Source organism: Symphodus melops (genome assembly GCF_947650265.1).
Source record: "Symphodus melops genome assembly, chromosome: 10".
Taxonomy (NCBI): Eukaryota; Metazoa; Chordata; class Actinopteri; order Labriformes; family Labridae; genus Symphodus; species Symphodus melops.
The window spans coordinates 27,508,869-27,525,264 of NC_136700.1; the positions used below are offsets into that span (position 1 = coordinate 27,508,869).

The 16,396-nt window shown below is 44.0% G+C and overlaps 2 protein-coding genes across 2 annotated transcripts in view; one reads left to right on the top strand and one right to left on the bottom strand.

The window, feature by feature from the left end:
* The window catches only part of chrd (chordin), a gene marked incomplete at its 3' end in the record, with an annotated part of 106,145 nt that overhangs the window by 499 nt on the left and 89,250 nt on the right, over positions 1-16,396 (bottom strand). The window lies entirely within an intron of this gene.
* On the top strand, positions 4,542-7,083 carry LOC306830134 (uncharacterized protein). Its single transcript, XM_079353399.1, has 3 exons — positions 4,542-4,907; positions 5,012-5,304; positions 5,528-7,083. Exons 2-3 carry the CDS (start codon positions 5,124-5,126, stop codon positions 6,721-6,723), a joined length of 1,377 nt encoding a protein of 458 aa, XP_079209525.1. The 5' UTR covers positions 4,542-4,907; positions 5,012-5,123; the 3' UTR covers positions 6,724-7,083.

Sequence of the window (16,396 nt, forward strand, 5' to 3'; positions counted from 1 at the left end):
GAAAACAGATGTGCTTTCAGCTGAGTTTTAAACGTTGAGAGGCAGTTTGCAGTGCGCACAGCTAAAGGTAAGGAGTTCCACAGAGTGGGGGCCGCAACTGCAAACGCTCTATCTCCTCTGGATTTTAAAAAGGAACGGGGAACGTCCAGGATCATCTGGTTAGCTGACCTCAAGGCTCTGGATGGCTGGTGGACCACAATGAGGTCAGACATGTATTCTGGGGCCAGCCCATATAGAGATTTAAAAACAATTAAAAGAATCTTAATATGAATCCTATACCTAACCGGGAGCCAGTGCAGTGACTGGAGTTATGTGCTCATGCATCTTTGTCCCAGTTAAGAGACGAGCTGCTGCATTTTGGACAAGCTGCAGACGGTTGAGCTCAGACTGGCCAATGCCGACATACAAAGAATTACAATAATCTAAACGAGATGTAATAAAAGCATGAATCACTTTTTCCAGGTCTTTTTGGCTTAAGTAAGGTTTCACTTTGGCTAGAAGCCTCAGCTGAAAGAAGCTAGACCTTACCACCGAGCTGAGCTGTTTGTCCAGTTTAAAAGCACCGTCAATAATCACACCAAGACTCCTGGCATGGGGCTGTAAGTAAGGTGCTAATGGGCCAAGGGAGTTGGCGAGGACCTGAGTCCGATCAGGGGAACCGAACAGAATCACTTCTGTTTTGTTTTCATTTACTTCAGGAAGTTTAAGTCCATCCATATTTTTACATCACTCAGGTAGTTGAGCCCTGCCTGAATAGAGTCCTTGGTAAGGGTCTTTAATGGCAGATACACCTGCACATCGTCAGCAAAGCAGTGGAAGGGAACACCATGCTTTCTAAAAATAGATCCCAGGGGTAGCATATAGAGTGAGAACAGCAGAGGGCCCAGAACTGACCCCTGGGGGACCCCACAAGTCAAAGGGGCCACTGCAGAGGAAAACGGGCCCATGTGCACAGAGAATGATCTCTCAGAGAGGAACGATTTAAACCAATCCAAAGCAGTGCTTTTAATGCCTACACAGTGCTCAAGGCGTGAAAGGAGGATTGTGTGATCCACTGTATCAAACGCCGCTGTCAGGTCGAGAAGAATTAAAAAGCACAGTTACCAGAGTCAAGGTTAGACAGCAGATCATTAAAAACTTTTAAAAGAGCAGCTTCAGTGCTGTGAAGAGACTTAAAACCAGACTGAAACACTTCACAAACATTGGCCCTTTGAAGAAAATCTTGGAGTTGGTTATAGACAACTTTCTCTAAGACCTTGGAAATAAAAGGGAGCTTGGAAATAGGCCTATAGTTTGACAAAACCAAGGGGTCCAGATTTTTCTTTTTCAAGAGAGGCTGCACCATTGCATGTTTAAAAGAAGATGGAGCACACCCAGAGCTCAGACATCGATTTATAAACAGTAAAATAAAAGACTGAACTGAGCTAAAAGCCTCTTTGAACAAGTGGGATGGAAGGCTGTCAGATGGACAGTTAGCAGGACGAAGGTGCTCCACTATTTCAGTGAGTGAAGAGAGAGAGGCAGGCTCAAACTGCTGACAGACAGCTGAGCTTGCTGTGGGAACTGAGGGGTCCTGAGCAGACTGAGGGGGCAATGACCTAAGAGCAGCAATCTTATCACGGAAGAACCACACAAAGTCCTCACACAGTGAAGAAGTAGGCTCAATACCGACAGCACCAGATGGATTGACAAGAGAATCAAATACATTAAAAAGAACCTGTGGTTTTTGGACATTTGCAGAAATGAGTGTGGATAAGTATTTAGTTTTTGCGGCTTTCACGGCTCGCTGATAAGCAAGAAGACAGTCACGCAGAAGTTCCCAGGAAATCTGGAGTTTGTCCTTTTTCAACTCACATCAGCTCCGACTTATTGAATAAGACACTCACACACTGAGCTTTAATCCTTCAAGTGTCCCTCTGTTCCCCACAGATATTACAGGAGTATTAATGATGTTAACGTGCTGCGCTCCCCCAGCCTGACAGACAGAGAGAGACAACAGGAGCACACATACATACGGGCAGTGCAGACGTGTGGATCCACCATAGACAGAGAGGTGAGGAGGGAAACCTTCTGTGTTTCTTCTTCTGGATGTTGAACCTTCTTCTCCTCTGCTGATGGACATCTCATGTCTGCACTGTCCACATGTTAGCTTGTTGTGTGAGCTGCTCTGTTAGTGTCTCTGTGTGTGGGCCGTGTAACGGCTCGTCTGATTGGATATACTTCATTAGGACCGGCTGCTCACCGGTCAGGACCGAGCAGGCTGAAAACTGTCTGCTTCTGGTCACATGCCCATCTATCGGTGCACTCTTACAAACAGCTTGATGAATCAAAGTTTACAATGAACAGAGGTGTGAAAAGAATGAGCATTTCAAGGAGGGATGTAATGAGAGCTTTTCAGCACAGTGTGTGTGTGTGTGTGTGTGTGTGTGTGTGTGTGTGTGTGTGTGTGTGTGTGTGTGTGTGTGTGTGTGTGTCTGAAGTGGAGAGAGCCAGCAGTCACTTTGCACCTGTGTGTCTGTGACAGTCTGTGACACAAACTCTCAGCTTGTTTGTGTTCAACACACAGCATGTCAATTCTGCCAGCAGGGGGCGCTCAATCCAAACACTAACAAAAAGAAGAGCAATCATTGGAGGTCACTCTGCTCCCCTCACAACTCAGACTAGACCGTAGTCAAGGTGAACGGGTGAAAGTGACCTGAGGACCAGAATATGTTTACAGACCAGCTAATGTATCTGAGTATAATTTACATGAGGTTTTTATCACAGCAGCACACACAGCAACAGGACCACATCTGCTGTTTCCACGGCAACCATCAACATTCTGTGTGTCATGGCGGCTCATCATACTCCCTCCCCACACCCGACCCAGCACCTTTCCGACCCCCCTCCATACCTGCCCACACAGCTTGCATTCTACCTGTTTACAGTCATGTCCATGGACTCGTCCATTGCCTCATGATGAGAGACTTCAATATGATCTCATTGAATGTGAATGGACTGAATCATGTAGCACAGAGGAAGAAGAGGTGGCTCCAGATGGAGAGAGATGAAGGGGATGTAGTGTTCCTCCAGGAAACACATGTGAGCAGATAAGAAAGTGAAGAAAAGCACTAAGAGCCAGGTATACTATAGCTCCTGTAGCACAGCTCGGAGAGGAGTGGCTGTAATCATTCAATCCCATGTAGGCTTTGAAAAACAACATGGGACATCAAGAAGGCACATTTGTTCTGGGAGTTGGAAAATAGAGTGCACAGATATTTCTTTCCTAAATGTTGATTCTCCTCCAGACACAGGAACAGAACTCACAGCTGATAGAGATCAGAACAACAAAGAGTAAGGGGCTGGTAATATTAGGGGGAGATTGACATGTTGAAGCCAAACGTTGGACTCCTCTAATGCTAAGATACACAGAGCAGATCCTTTCATTCTTCCACAGCTTCACTGCTCCACTTCTTTCATGTCCTCACAACAGGCTTACAGAGCTTTGCTTCCTGCTTGTATGAAGGAATCAGATGGACCATGACGTGTTGAACTTGGTCAGAGTGGCCCAGCTGCACTTGGCCCCTCTGACCAAGTTCAACAAAAAACCAGGATGGATGTGGCCGGTTCAGGTAACACAAATGACGTCCCTTCTACACTGAATGAATCAGACGAAGGAGGAACAAATATCAACCTACTGTGTGTGTCTGACTGAACTCCTCCTTGGACTTCCTCCTCGTCTCTCCCCCCTGTTCATCCCTGGAGGTGTAAACTTTGAACTGTGTTTTCATGGCCCCGGTTCTCTAAAACTGAACAGTAGATACTAACAGGATACAGCACAGAGAGTAGGGACTGTCTACTGACTGTGTTGGCACTTTGTAATTCAGATGCACCCCTTGAAGATGTTTGTCCTCTCCTCTGAAAGGCTTCTGCTGTTCTGAACTATCTGGTGGGCGGAGCCTCTGTGGATGACCATCAGAGTCGGTAGCTGAGTCGTTGAGCTAGTTTCAGCTCGAGTCGTTACCTCCCCAAGTCGTCTGTGGGTCGTTTGAAAGGTTTTTTCTTTTTCAATTCAAAGTGTTTTCCTTCCTCTCAGGAGGAACCCAGGGTTAGTGTGAGCATATATTTGTGTTTGATTGGTAGGGATCACATTATCTACTCCCTCCGCCCTCTACGCTCTGCCAATGAAAGGCGTCTGATCCAAACTTCACTACAGGGTCCTAAGACTCTAACTGGACTCTTCTCCTCTGTCGCCCCCCGGTGGTGGAACAAACTAACAAACTTCATTTGATCTGCAGAGTCTGTTTGCACCTTTAAGAAAAAGCTGAAGACACAGCTCTTTCAAGAATACCTCTGACCTTAATGAGGACGATGCTCTCCATAGATGATGATGGTTTCTCTTTGTGGCGATGACTTAAAGATGGTTTCTGTTCTGCTTAGAGCTCTGAAGAACTGCAGTCAATGTTCTGCTTTGCCTGTGGTCACTTCCTGTCAGCCCCTGTTTGTCCAATCAGACATAAAGCTCTTCCTGACGTTGTTTCCTCTTTTCTAGATCCTTGCTTGTGTTGTACTTACTCTCTGATGTACGTTTAGGGTCAGCAGTTGCTCAGTCTGTAGGGACTTGGGTTTCCAATGCTTCCAGTGGGGCAGCCTCTCCATTAATGGAGATTCAGGCCTGTGTGTGTGTGAGAAGCATGACTCTACAACAACAGAGTGTGAACCACAACTTCCCCCTCTGGGATTAATAAAGTATTTAAAATAAAAGAAATAAAATGTTGTTGTTGCTAAGTGAATTGTAGAATCACCATCTCTCACCTACCTACAATGCTGTTTTGAATTCTCTCCCAAAACAACTGAAGCCCAGTCCCACCTTGGAACATGTGACCCCAACGACCCACAGATGACTGGGGGAGGTGATGACTCGAGGCGTAAGTAGGTCAACGACTCAGCTAACGACTCTGATGGGAGTCATCCTTGATCATTGGTATGCTAATGATCCACAGAGGCTTATATTTCTAGCTCCGTCCTCCAGATAGTTTAGAAGTGAAGAAGCCTTCTGGAGGAGAGGTGAAACGTCTTCAAGATCTTCAACCAGTCCAGTTGTCTTTGGATCAAGCTTTGACTTTTCCTTCTGGGAGTCTTGGATGTGGGGTCAGATGTCCGGGTTTCAGGATCTTAAAGAGCTCTTCAGACGGCAGCTGCTCGCTGCGGTTATCACAGATATATCAGAACAAACAACAACAAGTGGATACGAAGAGGAACTCCACCGACAAAGAAAACTGCTGCAGGTGATGTTAACACCTGAAATCAAGCTGCACAGAGCAGGTAGGTTTTCTTTCCACTGCTGGAAACGTGTTTCAGGGAGCAGAGCCTTTAGCTAACATCCATAGATGACCACAGAGTCAGAGTGTTAGTCACAGCTAGCTCCTGCTAACAACATCATTGACTTTACTGGACTTAAACTCTCTTTAGTGTCTATCTATCTAAATTAATTCATATTCAAACATCAGTCTCAGTGTGGTTCATGTTTGTTTCCTTTGTCCTGCAGATGTCCAGCAGCTGTTGGTGAGTAAAGAAGAGTTTCCACCTGAGCAGCAGGAGTGGAGCCACATTCTGGACCAGGAGGACACTAAGCCCCAACACATTAAAGAAGAACATGAGGAAGTGTGGATCAGTCAGCTTCAAGGACTGGAGGAGGCTGATACCACCAAGTTCCCCTTCACTCCTGTCTCTGTGAAGAGTGAAGATGATGAAGAGAAACCTCAGTCCTCACAGCTTCATCACGGACAAACTGAACAGATGGAAACAGGAGCTGATGGAGAGGACTGTGGAGGAGCAGAACCAGAGAGGGACTCCGATCCAGAGAGACGTTTACAACTAGAGACTGGGGTCAAGACTGAAGACTCTGATGAACCAGAGACTGGGGTCAAGACTGAAGACTCTGATGAACCAGAGACTGAGGTCAAGACTGAAGACTCTGATGAACCAGAGACTGAGGTCAAGACTGAGGACTCTGATGAACCAGAGACTGAGGTCAAGACTGAAGACTCTGATGAACCAGAGACTGATTTCAGTAATGATTGGCAAGCGACAAGAGAAAATCTGACAGACATAAACTTGAAAAATAAGAAAATACAGTCTGACAAGAGACCAGTTATGTGCTTGGAGTGTGGTAAAACTTTTACCCATAGAGGAAATCTGAACCAGCACATGTTCATTCACAAAGGAGAAAAACCCTTTTGCTGTTCCAAGTGTGGTAAAAGGTTTATTTCTACGGGACAACTGACCCAACACATGTTAGTTCACAGTGGAGAAAAACCCTTCAGCTGCTCCGAGTGTGGTAAAAGTTATACCCAAAGAGGTAATCTGAACCAACACATGTTGGTTCACACAGGAGAAAAGCCCTTTAGCTGTTCTGAGTGTGGTAAAAGGTTTATTTCTACGGGACAACTGACCCAACACATGTTAGTTCACAGTGGAGAAAAACCATTCAGCTGTTCCGAGTGTGGTAAAAGTTATACCCAAAGAGGTAATCTGAATCAACACATGTTGGTTCACACAGGAGAAAAGCCCTTCACCTGCTCCCAATGTGGTAAAAGATTTAGCCAGAAAGGAAATCTGACTCAACACTTGTTGATTCACAATGGAGAGAAACCTTTCAGCTGCTCTGAGTGTGGGAAAAGGTTTAGATTTAAGGGATGTCTCACCAGACACATGATCATTCACACTGGACAGAAATGCTAATCCTGTTCAATGGTAAAAGATCCAAAATGATACAAGTGAACAACATGACTAATGTGTATTCATCAGTATGTATTGACTAACAGATGTATGAAGGCTGTTATAAAGGGATATAAGGCAGTTCTATTAACAGAAATATGTCTCTACTTTGTTGACATTGATGTTTTGTTGCTGACATATGAAGCAGTAAGTTGGGAGCAGCTATGATGTTTGAATGTAAAGGCTTTATATGAAACAGTTACAGTGTAAAGATCCTTCTTCTCTCCTGATATCTTCTCTTCTTTCTGTCACTCTGTTTCCTTGGAGGCTGCTGTGTTGGGTAGCTCAAGTTCTTCACACAGCTCATGTGTCACCTTGTAATAAATAAACTGATGGCGAGTGAGAGAGACTTTCATCTACTTGTGTTATTTTGTGTCGAGAGTCTAAAGTCTCTTTGGTAAAGAAAAGGTCCAGGTTGAGTTCACTGAAGACCTTTAACCCTCAATAAGAATCCTGCAGTCACAATACAAAATCAATAAAATCTCAATGACAGCTGAACATGTTTGAGAAACAAACCCTTCAATTGTGTGAATATTTGTTCTGGTATCATTTCTGTCTTTGGCTTCCTTTTTGCTGCTTCACTGTGTTCAAAAGGCCAGCTCCACTTGGACTGTTCTAAACCTCCCTCCAACAGTGGTAGGTTCAGACTCTGTAGTGTCTGGCAGTGTTTGAAGGAAAGAAAAAGAAAAAACATCTGGTTTAGTTACAGTGTGAACAGTACAGAGTCAGCAAACCTCTAATCCCAGTCAAGTCTCCAGTCCCAAGAACTCAAGTCCCAGTCAGTGAAGATAAATCCAAGTCCAGTCCCCATGACCTGTTAATATCAGTTCATATCAACCCTCAGGTTTCTGGCTGAGGGCTTCACGTATACTGGACTAGTTCTCCTAGGTGTGCAGTAATTCACTGTCTTTGTGATGGGGGACTGATGACTAGTACTTCAGATTTTGTGTGGTGAGTTGTAAAAAGTTGTGTGACATCCATGAGTTTCTTTGTGAAAGGCCCCTTTAGACACACATCTGTGTTGCTTTACAGTGAACCATTCATTTCAAAGCACTATGTGGTGTGTGAGTGGAGGGTCCATGGAGTCACTGTCTCTGTAACTGTGACACTCATTGATGTTCCTCCACTCATTTGCACCATTGAGTTAGGATTGGCCAGCTTAGACTGCACTGTGTCTACCTCCTGGAAAGAGCATTTAAGACAGCAACTTCAACTTGAAAGCATGTACTTTTGGTAACAGCTTTATCCCATTCAGGTCCAGGAAAAGTTCCTGAAGCAGCTCAAAGGTGTAACACAGAGCCGAGGGCTATGCAAGGTTGAGGGCATCAATCAGTCCCATAAGCAACGTGCAAGCTTTGGCTGTGCTGCTGCATCCTGTCAATACCTCCTTCCCTTCAAGAAGAATGGAAACATCTACTGGTTCTTCTCCATCAGTACCATGGACCACCAGGATCTGGACTATGTGTTGAGTGGCATCACTGTGACTGTCCTCCTGCAGAACATTCAAAACTATACGTGGCCTTCTATAGACTATTACAAGAAGTGTTGTAAGAAGTATCTTAAAGTCATGCCTGAGTCAAAGTCTTTACATTTGGTGGTAAAATACGACTTTGATGCAGAACAACATGTGATTCAAATCACCTGGACATGTGGTACTCAAGTAAAGCTCTTCAGCTATTTGATATGATACTGTGCTAAGAACAATGTGATAACAGACTGATGTGTAAAACAAGGACACAGACATGTGAAGCATACATGTATTTACATGTATTTGTTTAGTAGGACAAGCTCAAATGGGTTGCATGAATACTGAGTTTATTTTTCTGGTTAAAGTCAAAGTTTCTTCACTCAAAGGTTATTTCATGACACAATGAAACCTTTCTGTGTTTGTTGTTTCTTGCTCTACCAAAAACATAGTGAAGTGTGACTTCAAAGCCAGGTATAAGTGAGTTTAGAAATGAAGAGGTAAGCAGGTTTAGCAGGCAGTCTTCTTTCTCACCAAGGTGTGGTATGAGTCCGTCACGTCTCAGCTCAGTGCCTGGGTTCTGTGAAAAGAGTAATAGTGTCAGTTCCAAACAATCCTTGTACACAAGAAACCATCATGTCAGAAGATATGAATACCTGTGCAGTGAGCAGTGGTTTGTTTTCAAAGAGCAGAGAAGGAGAAGGATGTTACACAGAGTGAGAATTTGTGTTGTGGAGGACAGGGACAGAATGTGTGTGAAACAGGAAGCCTTTAAATCCAACAGAGCGGACTCAGTTGATCCAGATGGGGCCTCAGCCTGGTCTCCACAACACCTCCCCTGTTCTCATCAGGGCAGTAAGCTGGGCTGTATAGTGGTCCAGTTTGGACATGAAGCTTTGCTCCAGATAAATCCTAGTTATTCTCTGAAACTCCTCCTTGATCTGAAATGACAAGGATTCAGAAGTATGACAGTAGTTCATGGTAAATCAGTGACTCATGAATTCTACAGGCGTTTTGAATGCAGGTCAGGGTGAAAAGCAGCAAGCAGCCACTTCTTCAAATCATCAACTTGGAGACAGAGAAACATTTGGCCTCTGGTTTGAACTTTGAGAGAGAAGTCTGTTTAAAGGTTCTTCATGTTCATGCATTGATACAGGAATCCTACACAACATATGTCCATAAATACATTCTTGTTACAGCCTTAAAGGAACAGAGAACATTACAAAGGCTATACAAATTCATCTAGCACAGATTCACAACACAGAGCAGGCCATCTCTCTTTGAGCTCATGGCTGCTGGACTTCAACCCACAACCTCATGCCTTCAACAGGAACAGGGTTAGGGTTAGGGTTACTTCCTGATCTTGACTTCCTTAAGAAGCTGCTGTCTCTCCATCTCAACACTGTCCCTACTTTCTCCACTTGGGTGTGGAGGAAGGTGGTTGACCTCCGCCCTCTTTGATGGGGCTCAATGTGAGAAGAACAGAAGGTTCACTTTGAACCACTTTGACTGTGTCTTTGTCCTGAATAATATCAGTTGATGTTAGAGTGAAGAATTGGTGATCAAAGTCTTTGTCCAGGTCCATAACAGTAAAACTCTGTGATAGATTAAAGCCAAAAGTTCTTCTACTGTAAAAGGAATCCCAGCTGGTAGGGTTCACTTATGAGTTTGAGTCTCTTCGATTATAACTCCAAGAGACACTTTTAGAAAATCATGCTCCTGCTTCTAATGCCATCTTGCTGCCGTAATAATAGATCTTAGTCTTGTTGATTGTATAATATGTCATGTGTATCTACCTCTGATGGTTTAGTGAGGGTGCTGTGGGTTTATGGGCGGGATATGTCAGCGAGAGCCTTTATGTGTGTACATTGTATGTAACTGTGTCTGTATTCAATTGTACTGATTGTGTTTTTGTATTCTTGAAAACGAGATGGATCATCTCAAGGGGATATCCAACAAATAAACAGAATGTGTATGATTATAAGTCGTAGCTGGGCAGGGCCTGACATCCTCATAGCCTTGGTCAAGCAGAACTGGAAAAACAAAGATAAAGAACAAGGAGACAATTCAATGAGACGACAGGGAAAGAGACTGTGACATGTAACAGCAAGCATTTTAAAAAACAGTTCAAATGTGGAATAATTCAACAAATAAGTCAAGAGGAGACGGTTCATAACAATAAGGCACAAACTGGTTTGAAGGGATACTTGACCTACTTTGATAAACAGATATGGTGTTTAAGAGAAACCATTCCTCCAGCGTATAGATGTGATTATATCGTTTGATGACATCCAGCTGTACTGCTCTTTTGAGCCTGAAGCTGAGCTCCCTACTCCATTGTCTCGTAGAAATTAAAGAATGACTGAGCGAAAACTCTCTGCAGCTCAATACAGACGGAAACACTGGTTGTTGCCCTGATGACTTAATTCCAGGGATTAGGGGACCTAGGCCAGTCCGTGAAGCCTAGTCTTAGAAACCTGGGAGTTACTTTCAACAAAGACATGTCTTTAGTACAGCACTGTAAGCAGCTGATGAGGAACTGAGGAAAATCTCCAAACTCAGAAACATGGTTTCACAGAATGATTTGGAGCTCATCATCCACACTTTTGTGTCTTCACGTTTAGACGACTGTAACAGCTTGTTTTCCTGTCTGAACAAGAAAGAACTCTCCAGAACGCAATTAAAACTCTGCAGCAACAATTCTGACCTGTACTAATAGGGGGACCCACATATCCCCTATTCTAAAAGACCTTCACTGGCTGCCAGTGTCCTATAGGTTCAGGTTTAAAATCCTGGTCCTGGCTTTCAGAGCCTTGCATGGTCAGGCTCCCTCGTATAACAGGGATCTGATCCAGCCTTACACTCCTGTGCGAGCTCTGAGGTCTATGGATCAGAACCTGATGAAGGTCCCTCCAGCTCTTTATCGCACTAGAGGTGAGCGGTCTTTCCAGGTTGTTGCTCCGAGGCTCTGGAATGAACTTCCACCGTCTTTGTGCTCTATTGAATCAGTTGACACCTTCAAGAGTGAACTGAAGACACTTCTATTTGTCCAGGCTTTTAATGAGCTCCTTTTAGGCCTGCTAGGACTTTTGGATTGTCTTGGCTTTGTATATTACGTGTGATGTTTTTTTTAAAACTTTGTTATGAAGCACTTTGTGACCTCTGTCTGTGAAAGGTGCTATATAAATAACATTTACTTACTTACACTTTCATCAACTTCTATCATCACACAGGATATCAGATATCAAAGCAGTGAAGGATCAATCTGACACCATAAACCAGCTTCCTTCAATAAACACGTATCAAGCTGTGACCGTTGACTCCCTGTTGCTATGGTGATTATTAGACTTTGGTATTTCCTGGTGTCAGGAGACTCTGTCCTGTTGTGACGCAGATCTGTTCTCTGTTGAAGGTAAGAGACACTTTTACCTGTTTTTAAGACTCTCTGTTTAAGTGTCTAAAGAGCTGTAAGCTAACAGTTAGCCACCAGGTTCATTAGCTGCTCTGACTACAGTAGAAGTGAAGGAGACACAATGATCCTCAGTCACCATGCAGGCTATGCTAACCATGCTAACATGCTAACAGGTGGACTGAAGACGAGCCCGCTCTGGAAAGTTTCTGTCACTGAGTTCATCACTTGATCTTCAGTGATTGAAATATTTGAGTGTTGTTCTGAACATCATTTTGATTTAAATACTTTTCTTAATAAAGTTTTTTTTACAGTGAAACTCATTCTGATCAAATCCATAAGAAGTTGTTGTAAGTCAATCAGCTGACTGTGTTCTTGGTTAATCAATGACTTGATGGACGTGTTTGAAGGTTGTTTTTAATCCTTTTATGATTCAAAGTCCTGCAGTGACGCCTCAAACTTTATTGATGCTCGAGGATTAATTCAAATGTTTCAGCAGAACAAAGACAGAAAAGAGTTCAAATAAAAATGATAGAATTCATCCAATGACAACAAGATGATGACAGACTTTTTCACACAGTGATTCATGTCCCAGTTCCAGACTGTGCAGTGAAGACATTCAGAACATACAACTAGTTTAGTACTTCAGCTCATAGACGGATCAGAGCATGGGCAGAAAGGGGGAGGGCCCAGGACGCTGACCAATGGGAGACTTGGCCTTCACTTTTAGATATTTTACTATATGAACACTTTCTGTGATTAAATGAAAAATTGGACTAAATATGTTGTGGTTTCTCGAGGAAAGGGGCGATCGACGAGAGAGATAGATAGATAGATAGATAGATAGATAGATAGATAGATAGATAGATAGATAGATAGATAGATAGATAGATAGATAGATAGATAGATAGATAGATAGATAGATAGATAGATAGATAGATAGATAGATAGATAGATAGATAGATAGATAGATACTTTATTGATCCCGAGGGAAATTCAAGGCATCCAGTAGCAGTATACAGACAGGCAGGACACAAGACATTAGTTACAATACACAAACGCTGTCCCCCCTCCCCTCTGTATACAAAATCCCCCAAACAAGATATAGCAGCCCCTATGTGACTAAGAGTAAACATAATTATATGTTAAACCTGTTCAGTTAGCATTAGCAGTTAGACTTAAAACTAATATAGCATAATGTACATAACCTGTGAGGAGAGAAAAACATGTGTTGGTTAAAAGAGACCTGTAAACAGTTAAAGAGCCTTAGAAACAAAGTGCTGACCTTCTAGAAACTAGTTACATGTGCATGTACAGAGGTGTTTGAGGTAGTGCCAGAGGTGTGAGTACAGTCATTAAACAGTCAATGCAGGAATGTAAATTGGCTCACCAACATAAAGGAGCAGTGATTTGCATTAAGTGTCCTAGACAATAACCTGAAACCAGGAGTGGTTAGGGTGATTATCGTTAAGTACCCAACTATTGAGGGGCAGATTAGCATTAAGTGTTGAAGACAATAGAGTGAAACTTGTGACCTAATTAGGGTGATCATGTCAACCATTACAGATGTAGCATAACACAACAGTAGGATGAAACCAGACATGATTAGAGTGATTATCTTTAAAGTGACCAGTGCTCAGTAAAGTGACTATCAATATGCATTAAAGTGTCCAACTGGGGGCTGACTCTGAGGTCAGCAGTGCAGATGAGGAGTGGGAAAAAAGTGAAAAAAGAGTCCAGGGATCACCGTGCGCTTCTTCCCTGCCGTGACAGTGAAGTGTAGTACAGTCTTATGGCCTATAGGGGGACGAAAGAGTTCTTGAGTCTGTCCGTGGAGCACGACTGTGACAGCAGTCTTTCGCTGAACATGCTCCTCTGCCCGGTGAAGGTGCTGTGCAGAGGGTGGTGTGTGTTGTCCATGATGGAGAGCATTTTGTCCAGAGACCTCCTCTCTACCACTGTCACCAGTGAGTCCAGCTCTGTACCCACCACAGAGCCGGCCCTCCTCACCAGTCTGTCCAGGCGTGCTGCGTCCCTCTTCTTGCAGCTTCCTCCCCAGCACACCACTGCGTAGAAGAGGACGCTGGACACCACAGACTGGTAGAACATCTGCAGCAGCTTTTTGCAGATGTTGAAGGACCCCAGCCTTCTCAGGAAGTACAGACGGCTCTGTCCCTTCCTGCAGGTAGTGTCCATGTTAGGCGACCAGTCCAGCTTGTCATCCAGCTGCAGCCCCAGGTACCCGTAGGTCCTGACCACCTCCACGTCGACCCCGCCGATGGAAACAGGTTCAAGATGTGGTTTCTTCCTTCGGAAGTCCACCACCATCTCCTTGGTCTTGGAGGTGTTTAGCTGCAGATGGTTGTCACTGCACCACGTCACAAAGTCCTCGATCAGGCTCCTGTACTCCTCCTCCTGTCCATCCCTGACACAAGCAACTATCGCAGTGTCGTCCGAGTATTTCTGCATGTGGCAGAGCTCAGAGTTATACTGGAAGTCCGAGGTGTACAGGGTGAACAGGACGGGGGAGAGCACAGTCCCCTGTGGTGCTCCGGTGCTGCTGACCACAGTGTCAGATGTGCAGTCCTTCAGTCTGACGTACTGTGGTCTCTCTGTGAGGTAGTCCGTGATCCACCTCACCAGGTGCGAGTCCACCCTCATCTCGGTCAGCGAGGAGAGAGAGAGAGAGTCAGCTGGTTGTTGGTAGCAGTTAGGGGCGATCGAGGAGAAAGAGAGAGGCTGTGTCCCATTCCAGAGGTTGCAGCCTTCGGAGGGTGTGGCCTTTGCGGTCCACGAAGGCCACGCCCTCCGTGGACCGCGAAGGCTGATCCACGCAGTCTCTGAAATGAGACGGTCTGGTCTTCCTACTTGCGTCACTAACTGTTCGGTCTCCTAGCAACCCTGACAGCGTCAGTTTCTGACAGATCAATATGTTGGTTTGTTTCATGGTGGAGAAGTCCCAGCAGCGTGAGAATAAGGCTGAGAGTCCGGCTGTCCAGCTGTGGTCCAGCACAGGGACAGCCTGGGTTTGTTTTTTTCTTTGAATAAAATTTAATGTAAATACCCCAATATAATAAATATAGAATATTAGCGATAGATTTTTAAATAATAGAAATAGACTTTACTTTTTTGTGTTAAATCAATCAAAGTTTAGTTTAACTTCATTTCTGCTGGTTGTTTTTATTAGAGCTATACTAGTTGATCATCTCCACAATAGACAGGAATTATTATAACCTTGCTTCACAGTGGTGAAGCAAGGTTATAATAATTCTCTTCATACTGTTACCATTAGGTTCTCATTTTTCTTCATTCCATCAGAAAGTCCATTTCCCTGTTGTGCCAGGCTAACTGTATACAGTCTGGAAGCTATGAGGACTGGAAGAAGAGAAAGATGCTTCCAACCTGCTCTTGTATTTCTGATATTCTGACCTTGTTTTCCTGAGGCAAAGTACGAGCAGCGACTCCTTGATACTTATTCATCACTGGGACTGAAGCTTTATGTCAAATCCTTTTATTGATCATTTGAAATATTGAAACAAGTCTGCTTATTGTCTGCTCTCTAAGTTAGGTAGCTGGCAGTACAGTAAATAGTGTGCAATCTAAATATTTTCTTGGAGGATTAAAGCAGTGTGTGACAGGAAGCTCAGATTATTTTCTTGTGATTTAGTTTGCACCTGTAGTGAATCATGCTGCTTTTCTCCAAATGAGTTAATCAATGAATTACAAGTTATCAATTCAATTCTTTTCTTGTTCAATCACTTTCATGCATTCATAGTCCAGATAAAATTAAAACATAGATTAAAATAATATTAAACATAGTAAACATAACAAATATGTAACAAAATAAATCATTTCTATTTGAATTTATTATTTATATAGTTTTTCTATTAAACGTTGCAGCAGGGAGAACTTCTTCTCCATCAGCTCCTTGCTCTCCTACGTCCTCGTCTCTGCTGCCTCCTACTGAAACCTCAGGTCCTCTTTGATGGGGTCCATCAGCTGCCTTTCGAAGTCCCTCTCTTTTCTCCTGCCTGGCTCTCCTCTCTTTCTCTCCCTGACCTCTCCTCCTCCTGGTCCCCCGCCTCACTGGGCCCTGGTCTTGACCTCTCCTCCTCCTGGTCCCCCGCCTCGCTGGGCCCTGGTCTTGACCTCTCCTCCTCCTGGTCCCCCGCCTCGCAGGGCCCTGGTCTTGACCTCTCCTCCTCCTGGTCCCCCGCCTCGCTGGGCCCTGGTCTGTCCTCAGGGATGGAGGCGATGAGGACAGGGGTTGAGGTGGACTGCCTCTTTTCCAACACCTCATCCATGAGGACAAACCAGGGCCAAACTCGCACCCTCTCCTGATCCTGGACACTTGCAGGAGGGTCATGACAGTTGACAACAGCAACAGAAATGTTAGCAAAAGTCAGTTTATTCATTCGTGTGAATATAACTTATATACATTCAAGTGAATGCACAGATGACATGTATTTCTTTTTAAGGTTGTCCCCGGACACTTCCAGCCCGTTGACTCCAGAATAGTTCCTATTACAGAGAAAACACTAGAAAGGGAAAGCAGGTTTACACCAGGGTGAACAATAACACACAGGCCTCAAGAATCATTTATTTGGATTTAAAAAACAGAAAGTCAGTTTGCATCCATTATATTATCCATATTCTTGTGGGCTTTACATGGGAGGAGAACTAATGATAGCCTTAAGTCCAAGATGGTTAAATGGTGATAATATGGATAATATGGTTGTTACCTTAATGTTAGCTCCAAGCTA

Coding starts and splice junctions, on each gene's coding strand:
- LOC306830134 (XM_079353399.1), top strand. CDS start 5,124: ATGTGGGGTCAGATGTCCGGGTTTCAGGATCTTAAAGAGCTCTTCAGA. Junction 5,305..5,527: donor AATCAAGCTGCACAGAGCAG/GTAGGTTTTCTT, acceptor TTTGTCCTGCAG/ATGTCCAGCAGCTGTTGGTG.